The sequence below is a fragment of the Carassius gibelio genome, chromosome A1, assembly GCF_023724105.1.
Source record: "Carassius gibelio isolate Cgi1373 ecotype wild population from Czech Republic chromosome A1, carGib1.2-hapl.c, whole genome shotgun sequence".
Classification (NCBI taxonomy): domain Eukaryota; kingdom Metazoa; phylum Chordata; class Actinopteri; order Cypriniformes; family Cyprinidae; genus Carassius; species Carassius gibelio.
In genome coordinates, this window is record NC_068371.1 from 31,970,495 (window position 1) to 31,994,597 (window position 24,103).

At 37.9% G+C, this 24,103-nt stretch overlaps 2 protein-coding genes across 7 annotated transcripts in view; one reads left to right on the plus strand and one right to left on the minus strand.

Annotated features, from left to right (window-relative positions):
- The window catches only part of LOC128023088 (NACHT, LRR and PYD domains-containing protein 12), a 68,165-nt gene that overhangs the window by 25,862 nt on the left and 18,200 nt on the right, over positions 1-24,103 (plus strand). Inside the window, exons 1-5 of one of the 6 annotated variants that reach the window (XM_052610661.1) lie at positions 13,595-13,651; positions 18,004-18,170; positions 19,704-19,823; positions 20,021-21,868; positions 22,129-22,299. The exons of 2 other annotated variants lie outside the window; for them this stretch is intronic. In XM_052610661.1, coding sequence (XP_052466621.1) covers positions 13,610-13,651; positions 18,004-18,170; positions 19,704-19,823; positions 20,021-21,868; positions 22,129-22,299 — 2,348 coding nt within the window. In that variant the 5' untranslated portion in view covers positions 13,595-13,609. Of the gene's footprint in view, positions 1-13,594; positions 13,652-18,003; positions 18,171-18,833; positions 18,878-19,703; positions 19,824-20,020; positions 21,869-22,128; positions 22,300-24,103 lie in introns of those variants that run through there. 3 more of the 6 variants (XM_052610669.1, XM_052610666.1, XM_052610680.1) reach the window with 3 other exon arrangements.
- Positions 740-11,810, minus strand: LOC128026168 (procollagen galactosyltransferase 1-like). The gene is made up of 12 exons (XM_052613020.1): positions 11,325-11,810; positions 6,964-7,074; positions 6,702-6,819; positions 5,842-5,976; positions 4,769-4,973; positions 4,574-4,693; positions 4,413-4,489; positions 3,689-3,795; positions 3,467-3,599; positions 2,745-2,872; positions 2,422-2,628; positions 740-1,607 (listed from the first exon to the last, which is right to left on the minus strand). The coding sequence occupies exons 1-12, from the start codon at positions 11,528-11,530 to the stop codon at positions 1,340-1,342; spliced, it is 1,815 nt and encodes a 604-aa protein (XP_052468980.1). The 5' UTR covers positions 11,531-11,810; the 3' UTR covers positions 740-1,339.

Below are 24,103 nucleotides of genomic sequence, written 5' to 3' on the forward strand. Positions count from 1 at the left end.
CACCTCAGTGAGTAAGAAAGCTCTCAGGACTCTCTTTCAATTTACAGTTTAAAGCAATAGTTTGAAAATTAAAATTTGATGAAAATGGCATCCAATAATTTTTTTTTTTATCAGATTTGGATAAATTTAGCATTGCATCACTTGCTCACCACTGGATGCACTGCAGTGAATAGGTGCCGTCAGAATGAGAGTCCAAACTTCTGGCAAAAATAACATTAAGTGATCCACAGCACTCCAGTCCATCAATTAAAGGGTTAGTTCACCCAAATATAAAAATTATGTCATTAATAACTCAGATGTAATTAAACAGAGGTCTTACTGGTTTGGAACGACATGAGGGTAAGTTATTAATGACATAATTTTAATATTTGGGTGAACTAACCCTTTATGACTTGAGAAGCCCAAATAAACAAATCAAAGTTTTTAACTTCAAATCATTGCTTCTGTGCCCTTTTTTCATTAACTTCCTCCAGTGAAAAAGTCATCTGGTCTGAATGGAATTTTTTCCATTTTTATTTTTATGAATTATTATTATTTATTTTATGCATTTTATCATATTTGATTTAAAACTTCTTAACGATGGATGTGTTTCATCTTCTGTCTTCTCCGGATGTTAACTGATGGACTGGAGTGGTGTGGATTATTGTGATGTTTTTATCAGCTGTTTGGACTCTGATTCTGACGGCACCCATTCACAGCATACACCTCCTAAAGTCAGACTGAATCTACAGAATCAGACTTTAAGAAACAGTCTTTATTCTTTGGTAAAGGCACATTCATGATGAAAGAACCCAAAAGGAATGATACACTGATAAAAAAAATAATCAATGTTCACTCATTTAACTAAATATCACGCATTTCTCGAGCTAGCGAATTAAATTGATTCATTTTAATCAGTTTCCCTTCTCAAATACAAATCTCTTAAGGCAACTGAACATAAATCTACAGGTTAAACACTTCTGTGTGGTTCACATCACGGGTAACAGATCCGTCGGCTGACTAAGAACAAGCTGAACGAGCAATAAATTAGTCATCTGCAAGCAAACGATCAGATAAAAACATGCCAGTCTGATCTAGACCTGAATCTGGGACGCATAACTACAGCTTTACGTACAAAGTAAAAGTCCACACTCATGTCATGATCAAAGTGAAATAATAAAGGAATGAAATGTTCAAAATCACACTGATTTACTAAAGCACAAAGGATCGGCCAGGACTCCTGACAAACTACTAGGTTTAAATATCTAAAAACTCTCTGTTGAGATTGGTGTGCGGTCCAGTGAAGCGGTCGTCCTCTGCACTGCTGGCTGTGTTTGAGAGGGTTTCTCCATGGTGTCCTCTAGAGCTCGTCTCGGGCCGTGCTGTCCAGCGGAGACTGAAGCACGTCTGAGTTCTGCGCCCCGCTGCTGAGCTCCTCCTGCTCGCTGCTCTTGCGTGATCGCGCTCGGTCCCAGTCAGTGAGGACCGTCTCGTTGTCCCAGACGCTGGAGGTCTCCGTGTCACTGATGTAGCCCTCGTCGCCCGTGTAGTGCGTGGGGTAAACCAGCAGAGGCTCGGCCGAAAACGCTCGCAGGTCCCGCTCCTTGAAGTGAGACATGTAGTCCTCGCTGCACAGACGGAGACGAAGATCAGTATATAAATACAAGATTAACAGTAATACAGTCACACAACACGCACTGAAAAAAACAGAATGAATGACAGAGACACAAACTGATCGATCATATAAACACGTTCAATTAAATAATGGGTTCTTATAATATTCTTATATAATAGCATTGTGTTAGCAGAGCAAGTTTTGGGGTTCAAATCCCCGTGAACACATGTTAGGAGATTGTAAATCCATTTGCATAAAAGTGCCTGCTAAATGCATAAAATAAAATAAAATAAAATAAAATTAATCGATGTTGTTAATATTATTATGAACAATATTAAACCACAAAATAATTAAGAAAAATATAATATTTAATAAAACAATCGTTAGACATTATAATATTTTAAATGTATTATTATATTTATAACAATATGCTTTAATTGTATTATTAACATTAATACAAAAAAATAAATTAGTTCTGTTATGAACTTGTTTATTCAAATTCCTAAGAATTATAAATATAACTAATATAAAGATGTATTTAATGTTCATATATTCTCATTTCACTGAAATATATTTTTTACGTAAACTTTTTTTTAACATTTTTGTGTGATGTTTTATTAGATTCTGTGTTTTTTGATGGATCAATAGAGATTTTTTCTGTTGATCACTGCTCTTTGTGCAGATCAAAGAAAGCTCATTTACACAACAGCGAAGAATAAACTATTTCTGTATCTGATCAGAAGAATAACACACTATCTACATTACAAATGTAATCAAACGGTCTGAACTCTGTGTAATAATGATCCATGAGCTGGTGAATCTCTCACATGGGGTGTTTGTTGTACATGACGGGCAGAAACTCGTCCACCGGCAGCATGTTTCGGAGCGGTTCGGCCCGCAGCAGCTTCTGAGCGCCGCGCAGGGAGATCATGTATCCCAGCGTCCAGTACGAGTAATCCGCCTCCACCAGGCTGTGTATTCTGGGCACGGATTTCTCCGGCCGGTCCACCTGCATCCGCTTACGGCCGATGTATCTGAGACACAGACAGAGACAGAGACAGAGACAGAGATAGACGGCTGGAGTCAGGAGTCCAGCAGAGGACGCGCTACACACACACACACACACAGACTCACACACTCCTTCACTCACATCAGGTCCCAGTCCAGCCGCTGAGACTCGATCTCCTTCATCAGATTCTGTAGACGACGCTTGAAGAAAACCTCAAAGCGCAGGTCGTCCTCGATCACCAGAGACACCTTCAGCCCCCGATCCACAATCTTACACAGAAAACCACGAGAGAAACACACACCGATACACACAGACTGAGTGAAGACAATAATTCATATATAAATATTTTCTTTAAAGCACCATGTTGTATTTTTTTGTAGAAATACATTCAAATATTTATTCTAAACTGTCCTTTATTGAGTAAAGGGATTTCCAAAATGTATGAAATTATCAAATGATTTTTTTGTATTTAATTATGAGAATATTTATTTTTACAAAATAACATTTTAGCATTTTAGAAAAAAAAAACAACAACATCTAATTATTTTCTTCAAAAAAAAGTAAAACAACGAGTAAAAACATTGCTATATTTTATAAAAATATATTATTTTAGAGAAAAATAAATGTAAAATAAATATATCTGATTTTGTTATCCGAATGAATTTACTTGATGAATATGTTTAACTTTAAACCCTTTCCCTGTTTTGATTTGTTTTGTTGTGATTTTATCATTGACTATATAAATTTTACTGAAGAGTACTAACTCGTATAAATACTTGAAAAACATGTTAACTGAGAAACACATGAATTCAACATTAAATAGTTACATTCTCCCTCCCTCCCTCCCTCTCTCTCTCTCTCACCTCTGTCCAGATGTTGTAGTGTGACAGGAAGCAGCCCAGTTCTCCTTTAGTGAGCGGCCGGCCGTGATATGGGTCACTGTATCCAGGGAGCATCTGGATCCCCATCGCCTCGATCTGACTGCTGTTCAGCGCCCTGACACACACACACACGCACACACTCAGTGTGAGACAGAAGGGATCATGGGAAGCTCATGTTTGCGTCCCTGTGTGTTTGAGACGTACTTGCCATCAACAGCTGTGGTGATCTTGCAGGCGATCTCTTGTTCGTACAGAGTCCTGAGCATCCGCTCCCTGCGATCTGAACGCCTCAGCAGGTTTATCATGAACACCTGAACACAAACCATACCACTGATCAACATATATCATCATCATCATCATCATCATATACAGCTTTATAAAATATAAAAATAAATGCATGTAATATTAATATTATGATGTCAGTAGAAATTCAATAAAAAATAATATAATATATAATATAATTGTTTTATAGTATATTATACGCTGATACAAAATAAATACAGAAAAATAAATAACAAAAAAATATAATGTAATACAAAATAAAAAAATAGAAAAACTCTTTAAGCATTACCCTATTTTTGTAAATAAAACATAATATAAAAAATACTGAAATAATATAAAATAAATATACAAAAAATAAATATATTACAATTATTTATAAAATGAAAGAGCAAAACAAATATTTTCATCTCAGATAACCTCCAAAAAATAAATTACATGTTTAATATTAATTAATAAAATAATGTTTAATAAATAATATTAATGTAAAATGCGCTATTACACTATTTTATAGTATACTATTTCATTAAATAATATAACAAAAATATACAATATAAAATGATATTCTAATAAATATAAAAAGTATGAAGTATAATACAGATACTATAAAAGAGAATAAAAGCGTGTGGTAATAAGGTGACCTCCTGACCTCATCGAAGCCCATTTTATCCGGTTGTTTAAGAGGAAGAGAGAGATACACAGACGGCTCTGGTGGAGGACTGCGAACTGCAGACAGAACACATTCAGGACCATGAAGCACATTCATCACACTCCTGCTGAAGAACACATGTGACCGGTCATGTGACTCACCCATGACCTCCAGCAGCGAGTGCAGGAAACCTTCCGCCTCGTCCTGCAAGGAATTATGGGAGCGCAGGGGCACGGGGAAATACCCATAAGTCTCTCTGTTGCAGATGTACATCTGAACCTCTGCAGGACACCATGTTAAACTTCACTGAAACACAGCACACATGATCACTGAACACAGCTCGGTCTGAGACGCACCTGCCATCCGCGCGGAGAAGGCGAAGATGATGATGTCATCGAAGGCCCAGCTGTAGTCGGGATGAGGCGGGAAGAAGGCCAGCTCCCGGGACGCCTCCTTCCTCAGGTCCAGCAGGAAGGTGGAGTGAACCATGGGCACGGCGAAACAGCCCTTACGCTCCTGTCTGCGGATCGGCATGTAGGCCGGCGTCCGCTTATAATAACCCTGCAAACACACATCCGTCCACGACCTTTACCCCACGACTGAGGAACGAGATCTACAACCATCACAATAAAAACCACAGCTGTAATGGAGGAACGATATTGTTGGAATCACTTACAGATTGCTTTTTTTTTTCTGAGAAATGATATAAAGAATGACAACCAATCAGAATCCATCCTGCTTTAAAGAGCTTGATCATTTAAAGTTAAGTTAAAATAAATCTGTAAACGGGTCTTAAGACAAGACATCGCTCTTTAGTCAATGACTCTGATTATATAAACGTGCAATATCATTGACAAAAAAAGACGAAATTGAAATGTGTGTGTGTGTGTGTGTGTGTGTGTGTGTGTGTTTGCGGTTGCCAGATCTCAAGATATTCAATCCCCCAATCAGAGATTTTCTTTTAAAATAAATAATTTTCTGCCCTTGGTTTCACCTAATATTCCTAATCTGGCAACAATGTCTCTGCTCTGAGAAAAAAATGCTGATGAAGTGAAAAAAATAAATAACCACCAGAAAACATGTATGTCCTATGTATGGCGATCTCCATTGCTGTATTCTGCTCAAATGTAAGTGTAATAAAGTCAGTCTGTGTTGCTTCACATGTCGTTTATGCAGTTTACTGCGATTAAATTTGTGAGCAAAACCTTCTCGGTGACAAACTGCAATAAACCCAAAGATGTGTCACTTCATGTCAAAGTGCAATAGATGAGATGATGTTTCTGTAATGACAACAATCGTGATTATAATTTAGCTTTAACAGTTTGACCACTGTCCACTGTGTTCATGGACTAAACCTGATAGATCTGAACAGACTGAATGATGATGATCTGTGAAGCGCTGTGACGGGACGGGACACGTGTGGACACACCTGAGAGGTCATCCCGCACCAGAAGTTTGAGTACGCCGCTCTGGACTCCAGCATGGGTGCCACGATCGTCTTATTCTCCTGCATCAGCTGCCATAAAACATCCCGGCTGGTCAGCAGGTTATCACAGTCCACCATCTGCAAACAGAGTCGGTCATGTTGGTTTCATTGTGCATTTTTGAAAAACTATTTTTTATTTTTTATTTTTTTTACTAATTTTACTATGAAAACATACTTTTAAAGTGTGGATGTAGTGTTTTAGACACTCAAGAGCAGGTTATTAACAATTAAAAGAAAGTGTATTAGTTTAGAGTGGACTTAAGTATGACTTTATGTGTTATAATATTTTATAGCCAAAATACTGTTTAATGTCATTTCTGTTGAAACTGTATGTCATGTATTCATAATTATACATAACTTGCAATGAAGTACATTTAAAATGTATTAACTTATAACTTATGGATTTTGGGCTTATGAATCAGAAAAAAAAATAATAATAAAATCAAAGTTAATATTTTTTTAGTATACTGCTTCAGTCGCTGTGCTTCTCTGTAGTTATTTCTGAGTAAAACATAAAACAGTGAAGCTTGAATCAAGAGATGCCAAAAAAAAAATCCTTGTTTAATTTATGTTGGTTACTAAAGATAAAACTCGATGTTGGTGCCCAGAACAGAAGTTGAACTGTCGTCCATGGCAGTGGTTTTGAGAGTGTGTGTGATGTTACACTGGTACAGAGCGCTTCAGCTGGAGCACACACACACACACACACACACACACACACACTGAGACACAGAGCAGCAGATATAACACAGAACAGCACGACTAACTCCTGTGAGCCTCTAGTTCAGTCTCAGGCCATGTACCAGGAAGTAGTCGGCCCACATCTCTCGTGCCGTGTCGAGCGCCGCCTGACGCAGCTTCATCACGTGCTCGTAGCGCAGACTCGTCCAGTGCTTCGGGCCGCTCTCGTCCTCATAGACACTGAGAAACACAGACAGATAAACACGCGAGACACAGACCGTCGTATCTTCAGCGTGATGCACTGATTCTTCAGTCAGATCAGATTCAAACTCAGTCTGAACACTGAAATACAGCTGATGCATGAGATGACGGGTTCAGTCTCACCTGGGCTCCTCCTGAGGTCTCCAATCCACGTAATGATAGAAGTCCTGCACGTTCGTCAGCCATTCACGCAGGATCTCTGTGGTGTTGTCTGAATTATGATCTGTGGCCACCCTGAGGACAGACAGATCCTCTGAAAACAGTTCAACGACCCAAACAGACTCCTCCAAACACGAAGGAAAAATAGAAAGCAAATGACTATAATTAGAGATTTTTCTTGCTGAATGTTGAGATTGCTCTCATGTGCAGCGCAGTAAAATCACCCCATATTTAACTTCAGTGTATGACCTTTGGAAAGCCAGCTTGTCTTTAGTGTCTGGCTGCAGAACGAACACATGAACCAGAGACCGTCACGGACAGATGCTACATACTGCACTCACACTGTGGGGGAAGTGACTTCTAGAAGTAATGCATTACAGTATATTGTGGCATCTCATAAAGAAACTAATTGAATTACTAACACCGTAAGAAAAACAAATAAACCTCAAGCTGAAGGGAGAGCCTCTATTACTTATTAAAACTAAATCAGATATTTTGTTGTAAAATTAAAATTAAAATTTTAAAATTAAAACTTTAAAATTAAAAGGATTTTTCTAAAAAGGATTCATGCAGGTCGTTACATGCATCACACACACGCTTCTGAATGATCCTCAGGCAAATTCTATTCCTCTTTTCTTTTTCTTTTTTTCAGTCACTTGATCAGATCTCCATCAGGACTGTGTTTGATGATCTGAATGCTTCCAGTATTCACACTAATCTTGCAAAGAGAAAAATGACTAGTGCCCGTGCTCATGGTGGTTTAGGGGTGAGCTTGACTGCAGACAGAAGGCAAAAGGGCCGACAAGTTTTTAACACAGAACAGGTATATAGTGAACGGTAATTTTTTGTTATGTATATAATTCCATATATAATTCCACATGTGTTAATTCATAGTTTTGATGCCTTCAGTGTGAATCTACAATTTCCATAGTCATGAAAATAAAGAAAACTCTTTGAATGAGAAGGTGTGTCCAAACTTTTGGTCTGTACTGTATATTCAAAGGTTTGGTGTCAAAAATACATTTAAAAGAAAATAAAATTGTATCCATCAAGAATGCGTTCAATTTATCAAGTGACAGTAAAAACATTTATTTTACAAAATATTTATTTTATATAAATGCAATTATTTTGAACTTTCAATTAGACAAAGAATCCTGAAAAACAAAAAGTATCAGTTTCTGCAAAATTATTGTGCAGCTCAACTCTGTTTTCAACATAGCTAATAATCAGAAATGTTTCTGAGCAGTAAATCATCATATTTTCATGATTTCTGAAGATCATGTGACACTGAAGACTGCAGGAATGATGCTGAAAATACAGCTGTGCATCACAGAAAAAAAAAAAAAAACAGTTTAACAGAGATTCACACAGAAAACAGCTATTTGAAATAGTAGTAATATGTCATGATGATATTACTGTTTTTACTATTTGTGATCAAATACAGCCAGCCTTGATAAGAACATACTTATTTCAGAAACATAAAGATAATCTTACCGACCCCAATCCTGGTTTCTGTTAGAATTAGTATCATATATTATATATAATTATGGTGATTAAACATCTGTGTGTGTAAAGTCACCTCTTTAATGTGGCTGCCTGATTCATAGAGAGTCATCAAACGAAGCGCTCATTTGATAATAAATAAAGCCATTAAGACCAAAAGGCCCCAAACCGCCGCGGGCTCATCCACACCCACCCAACACACTTCCAGCATTAGTTTGCTTCCAGCATGATATTAATAAGATGTGAGGCTTTATTAACATGTACTGAACCAGCTCTTACAGTGGGAGAAATGTGCAGTGTTATTAGTCAGATCCCCAGTGTGTGTCTGCTCTGTGAGGGTGAACCAGCGCTGTATGAGACTCGTTTGATGTGCGTGTACTGGCACAGTAAATCTGCAAAAACAGTAATACCTGTAAACTGCAGTAAAATTACTGGATTGACTTTACCGGCAAATTTAAAAAATGCGCTGTTCACAGTCAACGACATGAAAATAGCAGTAAATTGTGTGACATCACTGACCTCTACACAGCTGCGCTTGTATTGGTAAACATGGAGGGGTAAATGCAGTCAGGGTTTTTGTTGATGTTACATTTTTGTTTCAAACTTCAACATTCATGCGACTGCTCTTGTTACAGAGACACCGTAATAGACGACTACAATCCAGAATACTGAATTATAGGAGATTAGATGTTGTCTGATCATCAAAGACTCTGAACCGGCCCACATGTCTGTCTGGGAGTCTGGGACCACATGTGGTTTCATTCTGGTCTGTCTGTGGCAGCGAGAGAAACCCCGGCGGTTCGGTTTCAGTTGTTAACCACACGCTGAGAGAAATGCTTCATTTCTGAGTCTCTGAACAGACTGAAACGAAGATGCCACGGTGTCAGAAACGTTTAACATCCAGCGGCTCCACAGTCTGTGCAGATGATATTTTAAACTCATCTGCATTCACATTAAAGGAAGAGTTCACACACAGTCGCAGTGATTTTTCTAGTACTCATTTAAAGTCTGTTCACACCAAGAACGATAACTGTTTTGCCACAGATTTGTCCTCTGCCACTTTAAATGTTTCCGCTCTTTAAAGTCAGGTGCTGATTGGCTGTCCTTGTCTTTATCATTCATCAGAACCAAGTTTCCTTTCATCAGACTAAAGGAGAATAGTTTATATAATCCTCTAGAAGGAAACTCTCTAGTTGCCTCTTTTGAAGGAAAATCACTTGTTCATTTATATTTTTATTAAAATGCATATTTGGACATGCGACTTAAAACTTTTTTTTTTTTTTACTTCAAATATACTTTTAGTATGCTGAATATAATTATTTAGAGAATTGGACAATACCATTAGTTGGGAAAGTTGCTCTGAAAAAGTAATTAATTACTTGCTACAAAATACATCTTTAATAGTGTAATCAGATTACTTTTCTAATTACGTTCTCTAAAATGTGTTACATTACATATTACTAATTACTTTCTAAACCAGGTCAACATTACAAGTATAGACAAGAAACTCCTCTTTTAATTCTTTAAAATAAATATTAAATTGCATACGTTATTCCTGAACTGACCAAAGTATTTAATGGGAGAAGTTTGCATTAAAACATACATTTTACTGCATATTAATACAATTACAAGATCCAATATCGATTTATATGGGATTGAGATTTTTCACATATTAAATGCAATTACACCAAAAGTAACGTAATTTAATTACAAAAACAATAAGAAAAATCCCTTACGTTTAAAAAAAAAAAAGAAAGAAACTTTACGTAGTAATGCATTACTCACTGAATGGATGGGAACATGGCGAAAACATGTCTGTATTGTGCTTTGTCAATTCATTGTGCAAACATAGCCTATCTAATGGTTTTATGATGAAAACTTGATGTTTCGTCAAAAAATAAGTGTCAGAATACTAAAGTGTCACAAATCCCAGTGATACAATACCAGTCACTTATGAGAAAACACTGGTATGACTGTCTTTTTAAAGTGCACTGCATTGTTTTGTGTTTATTATTTTCAATGCATTGCTTTTCTAATGGGCCTCAAGTCTGAAAATAAATGTTTTTTTAAAAAGTTAGGCTACTTTAGAATAAATACTGCTTGCTGATAGAATTTGTTGACTGTGATTATTATAAATAAAAATCAAAGTATTTGATGAATATGGAGTTGTGCTCTAAATGATTAGAGATCAACATGTAGTTCACTTAAACATGAAGGATGTCTTTAATAATTATGACTGCTATATTTCATGAGCTCGAAACCTCTCTCAGGAGGTTCACACATCTAATCTCTCTCGCCGCAGGGGAGGTGTTTGTTTTCAGTTCACAGACTCATTCATGCAGGAAACTCATTCATGTGTTGTTTTCTCACAAATCCCATCAGAGTGCGCATTCACGAGCGCGGCTGATCAGATCGGCACGAGGGGGAAAGAGCGGATCAGAGCTGATCGAGGGGCGTGAAGGGGGTGTCTGTGATAAGTGTGCCCCCTGGACACGTCTAAACTCGCTCATTCCCCTGCACGCGCACATGCCACAGCAGACTCGTTTCCAAACAGAGATAAATCACCACATCTCCAAAGAGTCACGCGAGCACAGCTGCTGTTAGTCTAGTTCTCTCAACACACACACACACACACACACACACACACACACGCCTCTCTGCTGTTTACTTGCACTCGCTGCATTTGTTGAAAGTCAAGTCAGAGGTCACTGTACTACAGTTAACACGCAACGCGTCAGTCCCGCGCCGCGGCTGTTAGACGCGCATCTGCGCACAACATCAGCTCTGATAAACAACGCCCAGTGATCCACTCCGGGACTCACCACACAGCCATGCGGTCTTTGGGGTAGTGGAGGCGGTCGATGGCTCCGAGGACGTGCGGCAGAGAGTGCGCTGAGTTGCGGCAGACCAGCGCGAGCAGCACCCGCGGCGCGAGTAACGCGGACTCCGGGCTCCAGCGCTCCTCCGGGAAATAACCGCGCACCGGACCGCTCCAGAGCAGCAGGGAAAAGAGACACAGCAGATACATGACCGGAGAACGAGAAGCGGGACACCGAGACTGATCGCGGAACAGTGACTACCTGAGATTTATTGCCAACCGACAGAAACACGGAGCGACGCTGGGTAGCCCCTGGAGCAGATTTAAAGGGAAGGGCTTCTAACTAAAAAAAGAAAGATTGTGGTTCAAAAAAGTCAGAAAATTCCAGTCCTCTCAGTCATCTGGTAACTGACAGCGAGATTATAATAACCAGTAATCAAACTGTAATTAAACTCTTCAAGCTCGACTGTTCGCCTTTAATTTCGCGGCCCCTTTAAGAAAAGCAGCCGCTCTCGGTTAGAATCTGAACAGAGAGTTTGTGAACATACGGGACATGTAAACAATAAATATAGAACACGAGCACACTGAGGACATCTGCTGGTCACAGCTCTGTAAATGCAACACAAAGACTCGACTCCACTAACTAGTTTTATACCATGATACTGCGACTACTATCTTTTGTTTTTATTTAAGGGCATTGTATAATATGATACGGAAATTACTAATATAATAAAACAATAAAATAAAAAAAAGATAACCCTACCCTTAATCTAACTATCACACAAACCTGTTTATATTTTATAACCTCCCTCCCCCATGCTTTTACATTTTGATTTGAATGTGAATCTCATGTCAGATTCCAATAAAGGATTCAATAATCTAATAACATCAGGCAGGAATAATGGGGGATATGTCTACAAACCGTATGTGTGTTTAAACACTCTCTGAAGGTCCAGTAGCTACATGTCATGTCTCAACCCTTCCGCCCAACACATCCATCATATTTCTAGCTCTTCAACAAAATGGGTGAACAGAGAGAATCTGCTGTTTGAGACGACTGCAGTTTTGTAATTTAACCAACCAGGGTTGGATTTCCCAAAAGCAACCACAATCAAAGTTCTGTCGCCCTCACGTCCCAGTTCATCCTGTCATGGTTTACTCTCACATCAGGAGATGGGCAGCTCGTTTTTAACTAGTTACACACAGTTACAAAACTCAACTGTTGAGCGTAACACTTTCTGTTCGACATTTAGACATATAGATTTGTAGTTTTTCAGTGTCATCATTTAAAACATTACAGCCTCAAGCTCAGCGGAAAGAGAGAAGAATACGAGAGGAGTTAAACAAACTCCAGCAGTTCCTCAGAAAGAAGGAGGAGAGCAGCAGCTCTAAATGAAGAAGAGAAGGAAAAGAGAGGGAAAAATGAAGAGGAAAATACATTAGCTCTCAGAAAAATTGTAGGAGGTGGAGATTATAACAACATTATGAACAGGTATTTTTTGTTTGTTTTCTAGAATAAAATTTGAAAATGTACAAATCAGTATAATAATTTAAAATGTGTGTGTGTTTAAGGGCTAAACAGACACTTTCAGATTCAGAACTGAGCCCAGAAACTCTTATCAATGTTCAGAAACATCTGGGCAACCTCAGCTACCAAGTCCAGGAGAAGATGAAGGACATCTGTTCTGACTGTGAGTGACTGATCCCTAGATGTTTTTTTTTTTTAGATATGTATGTGTGCTTTGTATATTTATTATGTGTGAATAAATACACACACATGTATATATTTCAGAAAAATATGTTATGCTTATATATGAAATATATTTATTTATAATATAAATTATATGAATATAAATATAGACATAGATATTTTCAAAATATATATTGTAGGCTATGTTTGTTTATTTATATATACATAATAATTATACACAGAACACACAAATTTCAAACAAACAAAAACTTTTATTTTGGATGTGATTAATCACGATGAATCGTTTTACAGCACTACTGATTTGCATGTTTCCAGAAAATAAACATTGGATTAAGCCAGGTTCAAAAATCTTGTTCGATTTTGTTGAAATATTACAGTTAAAGGGGGAATTTTGGGTTTCTCTGTTTATCACCCCATAAATCTCAAAATACAGACATAAAAGGTGTGCTTTTAGAAAAGCCTCACATCAGACCAGTGCATGAAAACACAACGGTTTAGCCTTAGATTGACTGAGAGAGGATATTTTGGTCTAATCTCTCCAGACCCTGTGATCCTGAATCCAAACGCAGCTCCTCCAGATGTTGGGATACAGCAGTGGTGTTCAGACATGGGACATCGAGGTTAGAAACCTAGAAATGGAGCTCTTCCATTCATGATCCCAGAAAAGCGATCAGGCCTGCTGAGCATCATCCCAGTTAAAGTTACTGTTACAGTTGAGCAGGTTAAAGAGGAGAGATCCAGAGAGACATAAACAGTGCTTATCTTACTGCTGTGTGTTTTTGGACTGTATCATCTGATACACTAAACTCAGTGCTGTTTTTAGCACTACTCAGTAGCACGGGAACCAACTGTATAACATGCTTTTTATTCACATAATAAACCAAGATGCACTTCAGAAATAATAATCATATTTTTTTACCTTGAGTCTTAACCATTTACAGAACTGAGGAAAGTAAAGGAATTATTTTGGATTAATTTGTTAATTATATTTCTGGGTGCAGTTATATGAGCTAACACAGTCAGATACAAAACTAATGTGTCAAATGGTTTAATAAATATTGACAAATCTAGTGTACACTTCAAAATGATAGATTCACAACAGCAGGTTGATTGTCTTCTGTATTTAATCACCGCTGACAGGGTAAGTAACCATATCTTACATATATTACACTCATATTAAATGTTTCACAATTAAATAATTTCATATTATTTTGTTTCTGTGTTGCTATCGGTTAGACCCAGATGAAATGAAAGAAATGTTCTAAAACTGTTAAAACTCTTTCTTAAATGTGATTAAGCTGGCATATGCGTGTGACAGATCAAAATAAACATGTTGTCTTTTCATTTCTTTATATATATATATATATATATATATATATATATATATATATATATATATATATATATATATATATATATATATATATATATATATATATTTTTTTTTTTTTTTTTTTTTTTTTTCTTAACCCACTTTCAATATGAACAGTCAGTCTTTTGAATATTAAAGAGAATGAATGTTAAAAATCAGACATGGGGACTTGTGACTTGGTGACTTGGACTCGAGTCGACTCGAGTCGCTATTTTTAGGACTTGAGACTTGACTCGGACTTGGAAGTTAAAGACTCGGGACTTGACTTGACTTGAGACACGATGACTTGAATGACTTGAGTGTTAATCACATCATGTTTTCAGTTTGAATATAAAATATATAAATTATTTTTTAAAATAAAGTTGATTACTCAGCTGGAGCGCAGGCTGAGAATAGCGTCGTGACTGGATCAGGACACTATCATCAGTCATGCCCTCTCTACCTTACACACACCACGCCCACTTAAATCAGATATCACATCCCATCAACATGTCAGCCTGAGAGGTACCGAGGGTCATCGCTTTTGTCTTCAATAGTTCGCGCCTAAAAACGCGTGGAAAACGCTAGTCGCGCCGCTTTCTCCTTCTTTCCAAAGCGCTCAGGCAGAAGTGCTCCTGGGGCGTCTGTCGTTGCTAAGCATCCATGACACGCTCTCTCTCAATGAAGAAGCGGAAATTTCAGCAAAGGATAAATGGATTTGCAGCACTAAAAATCGCTCGCAGTAGCTCTGCTACTAAATTCATTTCAAAATGGCAATCCATATACAGCTATGATCAGCTGTTCCTTCATCTTAGCTGAGCTTTCAACGTTGATACGGGAAAGGTTGAAGCTGATTGGTTAGTTATTGTCACATGACCTGCGGTGCGCTTGCGGCATTCTGAAAAGTTTCGATGTTTTTAACTCGATGCGGTGCGCGTCGTGAGCGCGTTGCTTCCATTATGAGCGCGCATACCGCGCACCTACATTGGAAATAACGAACTTGCGCGCGCAAAAGACGTGATGTGAACGGCCCCTAATGATCCGCTAGCAGGCCATCAAAAAAACGCATTCCAGGGGCGGCGCTAGGGCTGGGCTAAGGGGGCATAAGCCCCGAATATTTTGTTACCTTGTCTTTCTCATAGAGCAAAACAATTAATCAGAAAAACAAATGTAGCTGCCGCGATTACCCAATTATATATATATATATATATATATATATATATATATATATATATATATATATATATATATATATACACACACAGTACAGAATATAAATATGACGTATTTTAAGTTGTTTCATACTTTTTTGTTATGTACAGTACAGACCAAAAGTTTGGACACACCTTCTCATTCAAAGAGTTTTCTTTATTTTCATGACTATGAAAATTGTAGAGTCACACTGAAGGCATCAAGGGCTATTTGACCAAGAAGGAGAGTGATAGAGTGATGGGGTGCTGCGCCAGATGACCTGGCCTCCACAGTCACCGGACCTGAACCCAATCCAGATGGTTTAGGGGTGAGCTGGACCGCAGACTGAAGGCAAAAGGGCCAACAAGTGCTAAGCATCTCTCGGGGAACTCCTTCAAGACTGTTGGAAGACCATTTCAGGTGACCACCTCTTGAAGCTCATCAAGAGAATGCCAAGAGTGTGCAAAGCAGTAATCAAAGCAAAAGGTGGCTACTTTGAAGAACCAAGAATATTACATATTTTCGGTTGTTTCACACTTTTTTGTTATGTATATAATTCCATATATAATTCCACATGTGTTAATTCATAGTTATGATGCCTTCAGTGTGAATCTACAATTTTCATAGTCATGAAAATAAAGAAAACTCTTTGAATGAGAAGGTGTGTCCAAACTTTTGGTCTGTACTGTACATAACAAAAAAGTATGAAACAACTTAAAATACGTCATATTTATATTCTATACTCTGAGAGAGAGAGAGAGAGAGAGAGAGAGAGAGAGAGTGTGTGTGTGTGTGTGTGTGTGTGTGTGTGAGGGAGAGAGAGAGTGTGTGTGTGTGTGTGAGAGAGAGAGAGAGAGGGGGGAGAAATGTAACAAAGTTTAATGTTGTATGTAAACTGTGTTTGAGAGAGAGAGAGAGAGAGAGAAAGGTGTTCAGAGAGGAGTCTGTTGGATGTTTAGTTTTATGGACTCAATGTTGAAAATGTAAAACATTTCAAACACTGTTGGCAGAACTGAAAAATAAATAATTTTAGGAAGTTATAATTTTGTTTGATTCCATGATGTATTTTACTGAACATGAGTATTTACAATGCAAATCCAAATTATTTTAATTTACTGACAGTTACCTATATCTTGTCTTTTAACTTTATTAAGATCAGATTCTGCAGGTAAAATAACAATATTAAGGTGACTTGACTTGGACTTGACTTGACATAGCTTGTGACTTGACTTGACTTGACTTGCCCAAGAAAAAAATACTTGGGACTTACTTGAGACTTGAAGGTTAAGACTTGAGACTTACTTGAGACTTGCACATGTGTGACTTGGTCCCATCTCTGTTAAAAATGCAGGACTTTTTAAATAAAGTTCATACGTTTAAAAATAATGATTATGTTTTATATGGTATACTTTGTTGAACTCTGTTTGTAAATTTATATCTTTTAGCTTTTACTAAATATTGAAGGCATGAACAAAAAGGCAATTGAGTGCGCCTTTAAGGACAAAAGTTCAGGAACCGCTGACATAAAATTTTCTGAGAATGTCATAAGGCTCAGCGCCACTAGAGGGAGTATTGTTTTTCTCCATATGAGTAGAACTAAAGGAAAACAAGACTCACCTTTAAACAGGTGACCAGAAACGAAAGTAAAAAAAAAAAAAAAAAAATAGAAAGAGGAAGAGGAAGAGACGCCATTTCAGGTTGTAAACGGCCGCATATTTTGTGGTAAGTTCAGAACTTATTTTAAATGTAAACATGCAGTCATATAAAATCAGCTGCTATTTAAGATTTTTACTTTTTTCAGAACCTTTCAAAACATTTTTCGAATTTCAAAAGCTGAACATTATATTTTGACGGTGTAACAGCTTTGACCAAAATGGCAGTGACGTGGTTATGTGAAGTGTTTTGGTAAATTATTTCTGATATATTCAGAATTACTCAGAACGCTGCCTATATAACATATACAAACAAATATACAAACTGAAAGCCCATTGTGTTTAATTGCTTTATATTCTGTAATGTGTAGATCCCGTGACGTCTACAAAACAATAGGTTTTAGCACAAACACAAAACCATTGCTGAGTACTGCACTTGTTCTGCAGTTATATTTCCACATCAGTACTTAAACTACTAAAAGTACTAAACTTTTGTAGACTATTGTGAAGCTATGTTTTGTCTTGATTTCAAGTTCCTGCAGGAACACACATTAAACAAATTAGCAAACGATTACGTGAATGTTCCTTTTTCTGCAGTTATACAGCAGATTGCATACTTATCTGTGAATATTAATAAATGGTTAGTCTTTCCAAAAATGTTAATTCTGTCATCACTTACTCACTCTCATAGAACATCATCTATTTTCTATATCTATATGTCATGTTTCTAAGCTGTGTCTTCTTTCCCTTTAAATATCTTTTGTATTTATATATTTAGGATGACACTGCCTCCAAAATGAGTCAACATAACAAGGGGGATAACGAGGGCACTGCCTCTAAAAAGAGTTCTTCATCTGCTGGATCCAGCTGTGTGTCTATAAAGAGTGATCAGTCAATAAATTTTCCTCCTAACTTAAATGAAGGAACAGAAACCTCTGACCCCAGGTAACAGTTTTTTGTTTTTTCAACTTTCCCAAACATCTAAATCCCTTTCAGTTTTCATGAAAAATCTATTGACCTTTCCATGAACACTTGACTGAATCCTTTTAACCTCCGTCCCATTCTCACTTTCATATATATATAGAAAATGGATAGAAAAGAACCTTTACTCTTTTCTATCCAGTACTGTTCTAGCCTGAACAATTCCAGCAGTTCTCAGTCTCCTAAATCACTGTCCCCGCTGTCTCCCACTATTTACATAAAAACAAAATCATTTCAATCAATTATTAGTAAATCAATTATTTACTCGTCCTGGTGCTTTTCTAATTTTATTTTATATAAATTATCCCTGTATATTAATATTAATCAATCATGATATAAGAAACTCAATAAAATAACACTTCATGTAAACCAAAAACACTGTATGAAATATGCATTACAAAAGGATGCAACTCAAAGAGGGGTATCAAAATCATATCTGGTAAAATATATATCTCATATGGTCTCCAATTGTAATGCATTCCAATTGGTGCTATGTTTTTCTTTTCATCTGAGATCTACACTGTCCTCTACATCCCACTATCAGACACATATGGATCAGAATAATACTGAAATAGTCCTAACAAAACACACACTGGAATTGTGGAGACCTGCAGAGAGTCAAAGACCAGCACAAAACCAGCATGAAAAACAAGTTTGGGATCATATTTTAAGGAATCAAACCAGAAGAGACTAAATTTATCAAAAGTGACTGAATATTTAAATTTAAGATACACGCTGTTCTTTTGAACTTTCTATTCATCAAAGATTACTGAAATATAAATTATGGTATCAGCAAAAATATTAAGTAACTGTTGCTGTTAATAATTTGTCATCAGTAAATCAATGGCTGCTTCAGTGAGGTTATTTGAGTATTATGTAGAGTGGAGTATTATGAGTATAATAATGAGATAATGAGAGATTGAATGTGTATATGTGATTATCTGCATCTGTTAGAGCACAAGTGTAAAACTCAAGGCCTGCGGGCCAAAAACCGGCCTGCTTCTCATTTTATGTGGTCTGCAAAATAATTTCATTATACTTTGTTACTCTCATTTTTACACTTTATGACATGTATCTTGCGAGTTAATTTCTGAAACATGAACACAACTTCTCAGTTAGTGCTTCCCAATCGAAAGTCAATTATTTCAGAATTTCGTTTTTCCTGTTGGTTGACTAAAGTGATATATTTCATGTAGTATCTTTTGATTGGTTAAAGAGAGTTTACATGGATGTCATCAGTGATGATCTCTATGAAATGGAATTTTAACTTAAGGGATATTCACTGATGAGTTCCTGCTGTTTTGAGTTTCATGAAGTGGCACTCAAAGTTCAAAATGTATATTTTAGCTAACTTTTTAGCATTTTCTGCCACCTACTCCTGCAACAATGTAACATGCACCGAAGTCTCTAAAAAATCCCCGCCACAAATACACAAACTCACAGCCTTTTTTAAAACAGTCTGTTTATTTGTCTTTTGTTCTATTTGATTTTTGGCAGTATCAGTAGGAGGAAGAGACACAGATCACGGTCTCCACATTCAAGCTTTGTGTCTGTGAAGAGTAGCAGATCCATGCTGCGACCTGAAACTTTCAGTGATGCAGTGACCTCTGACCCCCCGTTAGTATAAACATTTACATGTTAATTTACTGTAAATCAACTTACTTGAATAACATGACTTAAGACATAATTTTTAAGAATGAACACTACATGTTATCCAATAATATGTAATATGCATTGCACAGGGACATCAAAATCATATCTAGAAACATATCTATTTCTTATGGTATTCATTTCTGAACAGTCATTGAAAGCAGTGTAATTCTGTTTTCTGACAGAATATATTTGACCTGCACTGCATCCAGTGAGGCTGGAGAACTGCAGAAACCAGTGGATGATGTTCTTCAGAGAGTGAAAGAACAGCACAAAACCAACATGAAGAACAAGTGTGAGAGATTAATTGAGGGAATCAAACCAGAAGAGACCCTCCTGAACAGCATCTACACACAGCTCTACATCATAGAGGGAGAGAGAGAAGGAGTGAATGAAGAACATGAGGTTTTACAGATGGAGAAAACAGCCAGAACACAACACTCACAGGACAATCTGATTCACTACAATGACATCTTTAAAGCCTCCGCTGAAGCAGGATGTGAGGAGAAAGAGCAGATCAAGACTGTTCTTACTAAAGGCATCGCTGGAATCGGAAAAACCGTCTCTGTGCAGAAGTTCATTCTGGACTGGGCCGAGGGAAAAGCCAATCAGGATGTAGATTTCATGTTTGTGCTTCCATTTCGAGAGCTGAACTTGATCCGAGATCATCAGTACAGTCTTCACAGACTTCTGCTGGACTTTCATCCTGAACTTCGAGATCTAGACTCACAGATTTATGAGGAGTGTAAAGTTGTGTTCATCTTTGATGGTCTGGATGAAAGCAGAATCACACTGATGTTTTCAGACGCTCAGAAAGTTTGTGATGTGACTGAGACTTCATCAGTGGCTGTGTTGATGTCAAAGCTGATGAAAGGAGAGCTGCTTCCCTCTGCTCTCATCTGGATCACCTCCAGACCAGCAGCAGCCAATCAGATCCCCTCCAAATACATCCACCGTCTGACAGAAATTCAGGGATTCAATGAGCCTCAGAAGGAGGAATATTTCAGGAAGAGAATCAGTGATGAGTATCAAGCCAGCAGAATCATCTCACACATCAGAAGAGCAAGAAGCCTCCACATCATGTGCCACATCCCCGTCTTCTGCTGGATCTCATCCACTGTGCTTCAGAAGCTCCTGGAAGAAGATCTGAGTGCAGAAATCCCTCAAACTCTGACTGAAATGTACATCCACTTCCTGCTGATTCAGATCAACATGAGGAAGCAGAAGTATGAAGAGAGAGATCCAGAGAAACTCCTGCCGTCCAACAGAGAAGTGATTGTGAAACTTGCTGAAGTGGCTTTCAAACAGCTGATGGAGGGCAATGTGATGTTCTATGAGGAGGACCTGGTTGAGAGCGGTATAGACGTCACTGACGCCTCGGTGTATTCTGGGATTTGCAATGAAATCTTTAAGGAGGAATCTGTGATTCATCAGAGGAAAGTCTACAGCTTCATTCATCTGAGCATTCAGGAGTTTTTTGCTGCTTTCTACATGTTTTATTACCATGTGAAGGAAACTATGAAGGGACTGAACAATTTTGCTTCAGTAAAACATTTGCTTAAAGCTGCAGTAGATGAAGCCATTGAGTGTGAAAATGGACGTCTGGATCTGTTTCTGCGGTTTCTGCTGGGCGTCTCACTGGAGTCCAATCAGAGACTCTTACAGGATCTACTGACACACACAGAGAACAGCTCAGAGAGCATCAGAGAAACCACACAGTACATTAAAGAGAAGATCAAAGATGGACATGGGCTCTCCACTGAAAGATCCATCAATCTGTTCCTCTGTCTGCTGGAAGTGAATGATCAGACTCTGTTCAGAGAGATTCAGGAATTTGTGAAATCAGACAAACACTCAGAGAAGAAACTTTCTGCTGCTCACTGCTCAACAATCTCCTACATGCTTCAGATGTCAGAGGAGCCACTGGATGAACTGGACCTCATAAAATACAACACATCAGATGAGGGGAGAAGAAGACTGATACCAGCTGTGATCAACTGCAGAAAAGCTCTGTAAGTGTTTAATAATATATTTACTACTTTTTAAAATGACTTATATTTATGTTGTTTTTTGTGCTTCATCTTTATTTTATTTTGATGATTTTATTTAATAAATAATATATATATATATATATAATTTTTTTTTTTTTTTTTTTTTTTTTTTTTACAAGAATGAAGCTGACATCATTGAAATGTCAGTTATATACCAATGTGGAAAAGTAAAAAAAAAAAAAAAAAAAAACTGGACCCTTACATGTTCTGCTCTCTTTCAGTCTTGCTGGCTGTAATCTGACTGCTCAGGATTGTGAAATTGTGTCATCGGTTCTAAAATCCTCAAACTGTGTCCTGAGAGAGCTGGATCTGAGTAACAATGACCTGCAGGATTCAGGAGTGAAGCTGCTTGATGGACTGCAGAGTCCAAACAGTCAACTGGAGATCCTGAGGTCTGGGTTGAATTTGATTTGATTATTAAACAGTTAGTTTTACATACTTTAAAATGTTCTGCTGTTTACTGTCTGTGTGTGTCTGTAGATGATCTGACTGTGTGTCTGTAGATGATCTGACTGTGTGTGTGTCAGTAGTTGATCTGGCTGTGTGTGTCTGTAGATGATCTGACTGTGTGTCTGTAGTTGATCTGGATGTGTGTGTCTGTAGATGATCTGACTGTGTGTCTGTAGATGATCTGACTGTGTCTGTAGATGATCTCACTGTGTGTGTCTGTAGATGATCTGTGTGTGTCTGTAGATGATCTGACTGTGTGTGTCTGTAGATGATCTGTGTGTGTGTCAGTAGTTGATCTGGCTGTGTGTGTCTGTAGATGATCTGTGTGTGTGTGTGTCAGTAGTTGATCTAGCTGTGTGTGTCTGTAGATGATCTGACTGTGTGTCTGTAGATGATCTGACTGTGTTTCTGTAGATGATCTGACTGTTTGTGTATGTATTATGATCTGACTGTGTGTCTGTAGATGATCTCACTGTGTGTGTCTGTAGATGATCTGACTGTGTGTCTGTAGATGATCTGTGTGTGTCTGTAGATGATGTCTCTGTGTGTGTCTGTAGATGATCTGTGTGTGTCAGTAGTTGATCTGGCTGTGTGTGTCTGTAGATGATCTGACTGTGTGTCTGTAGATGATCTCACTGTGTGTGTCTGTAGATGATCTGACTGTGTGTCTGTAGATGATCTGACTGTGTGTCTGTAGATGATCTGTGTGTGTCTGTAGATGATCTGACTGTGTGTGTCTGTAGATGATCTGTGTGTGTCTGTAGATGATCTCTCTGTGTGTGTCTGTAGATGATCTGACTGTGTGTCTGTAGATGATCTCACTGTGTGTGTCTGTAGATGATCTGTGTGTGTGTCAGTAGTTGATCTGGCTGTGTGTGTGTCTGTAGATGATCTGACTGTGTGTCTGTAGATTATCTGACTGTTTGTGTATGTATTATGATCTGACTGTGTGTCTGTAGATGATCTGTCTCTGTGTGCCTGTAGATGATCTGACTCTGTGTGTCTGTAGATGATCTGACTGTGTGTGCCTGTAGATGATCTGTCTCTGTGTGCCTGTAGATGATCTGACTTTGTGTGTCTGTAGATGATCTCACTGTGTGTGTCTGTAGATGATCTGACTGTGTGTCTGTAGATGATCTGACTGTGTGTGTCTGTAGATGATCTGACTGTGTGTGTCTGTAGATGATCTCTGTGTGTCTGTAGATGATCTCTCTGTGTGTCTGTAGATGATCTGACTGTGTGTCTGTAGATGATCTGACTGTGTGTGTCTGTAGATGATCTGACTGTGTGTCTGTAGATGATCTGACTGTGTGTCTGTAGATGATCTGACTGTGTGTGTCTGTAGATGATCTGACTGTGTGTCTGTAGATGATCTGACTGTGTGTGTCTGTAGATGATCTGACTGTGTGTGTCTGTAGATGATCTGTCTGTGTGTGTCTGTAGATGATCTCTCTGTGTGTGTCTGTAGAGGATCTGACTGTGTGTGTCTGTAGATGATCTGACTGTGTGTCTGTAGATGATCTGACTGTGTGTCTGTAGATGATCTGACTGTGTGTGTCTGTAGATGATCTGTGTGTGTGTGTCTGTAGATGATCTGTCTGTGTGTGTCTGTAGATGATCTCTCTGTGTGTGTCTGTAGATGATCTGACTGTGTGTGTCTGTAGATGATCTGTCTGTGTGTGTCTGTAGATGATCTGTCTGTGTGTGTCTGTAGATGATCTGTCTGTGTGTGTCTGTAGATGATCT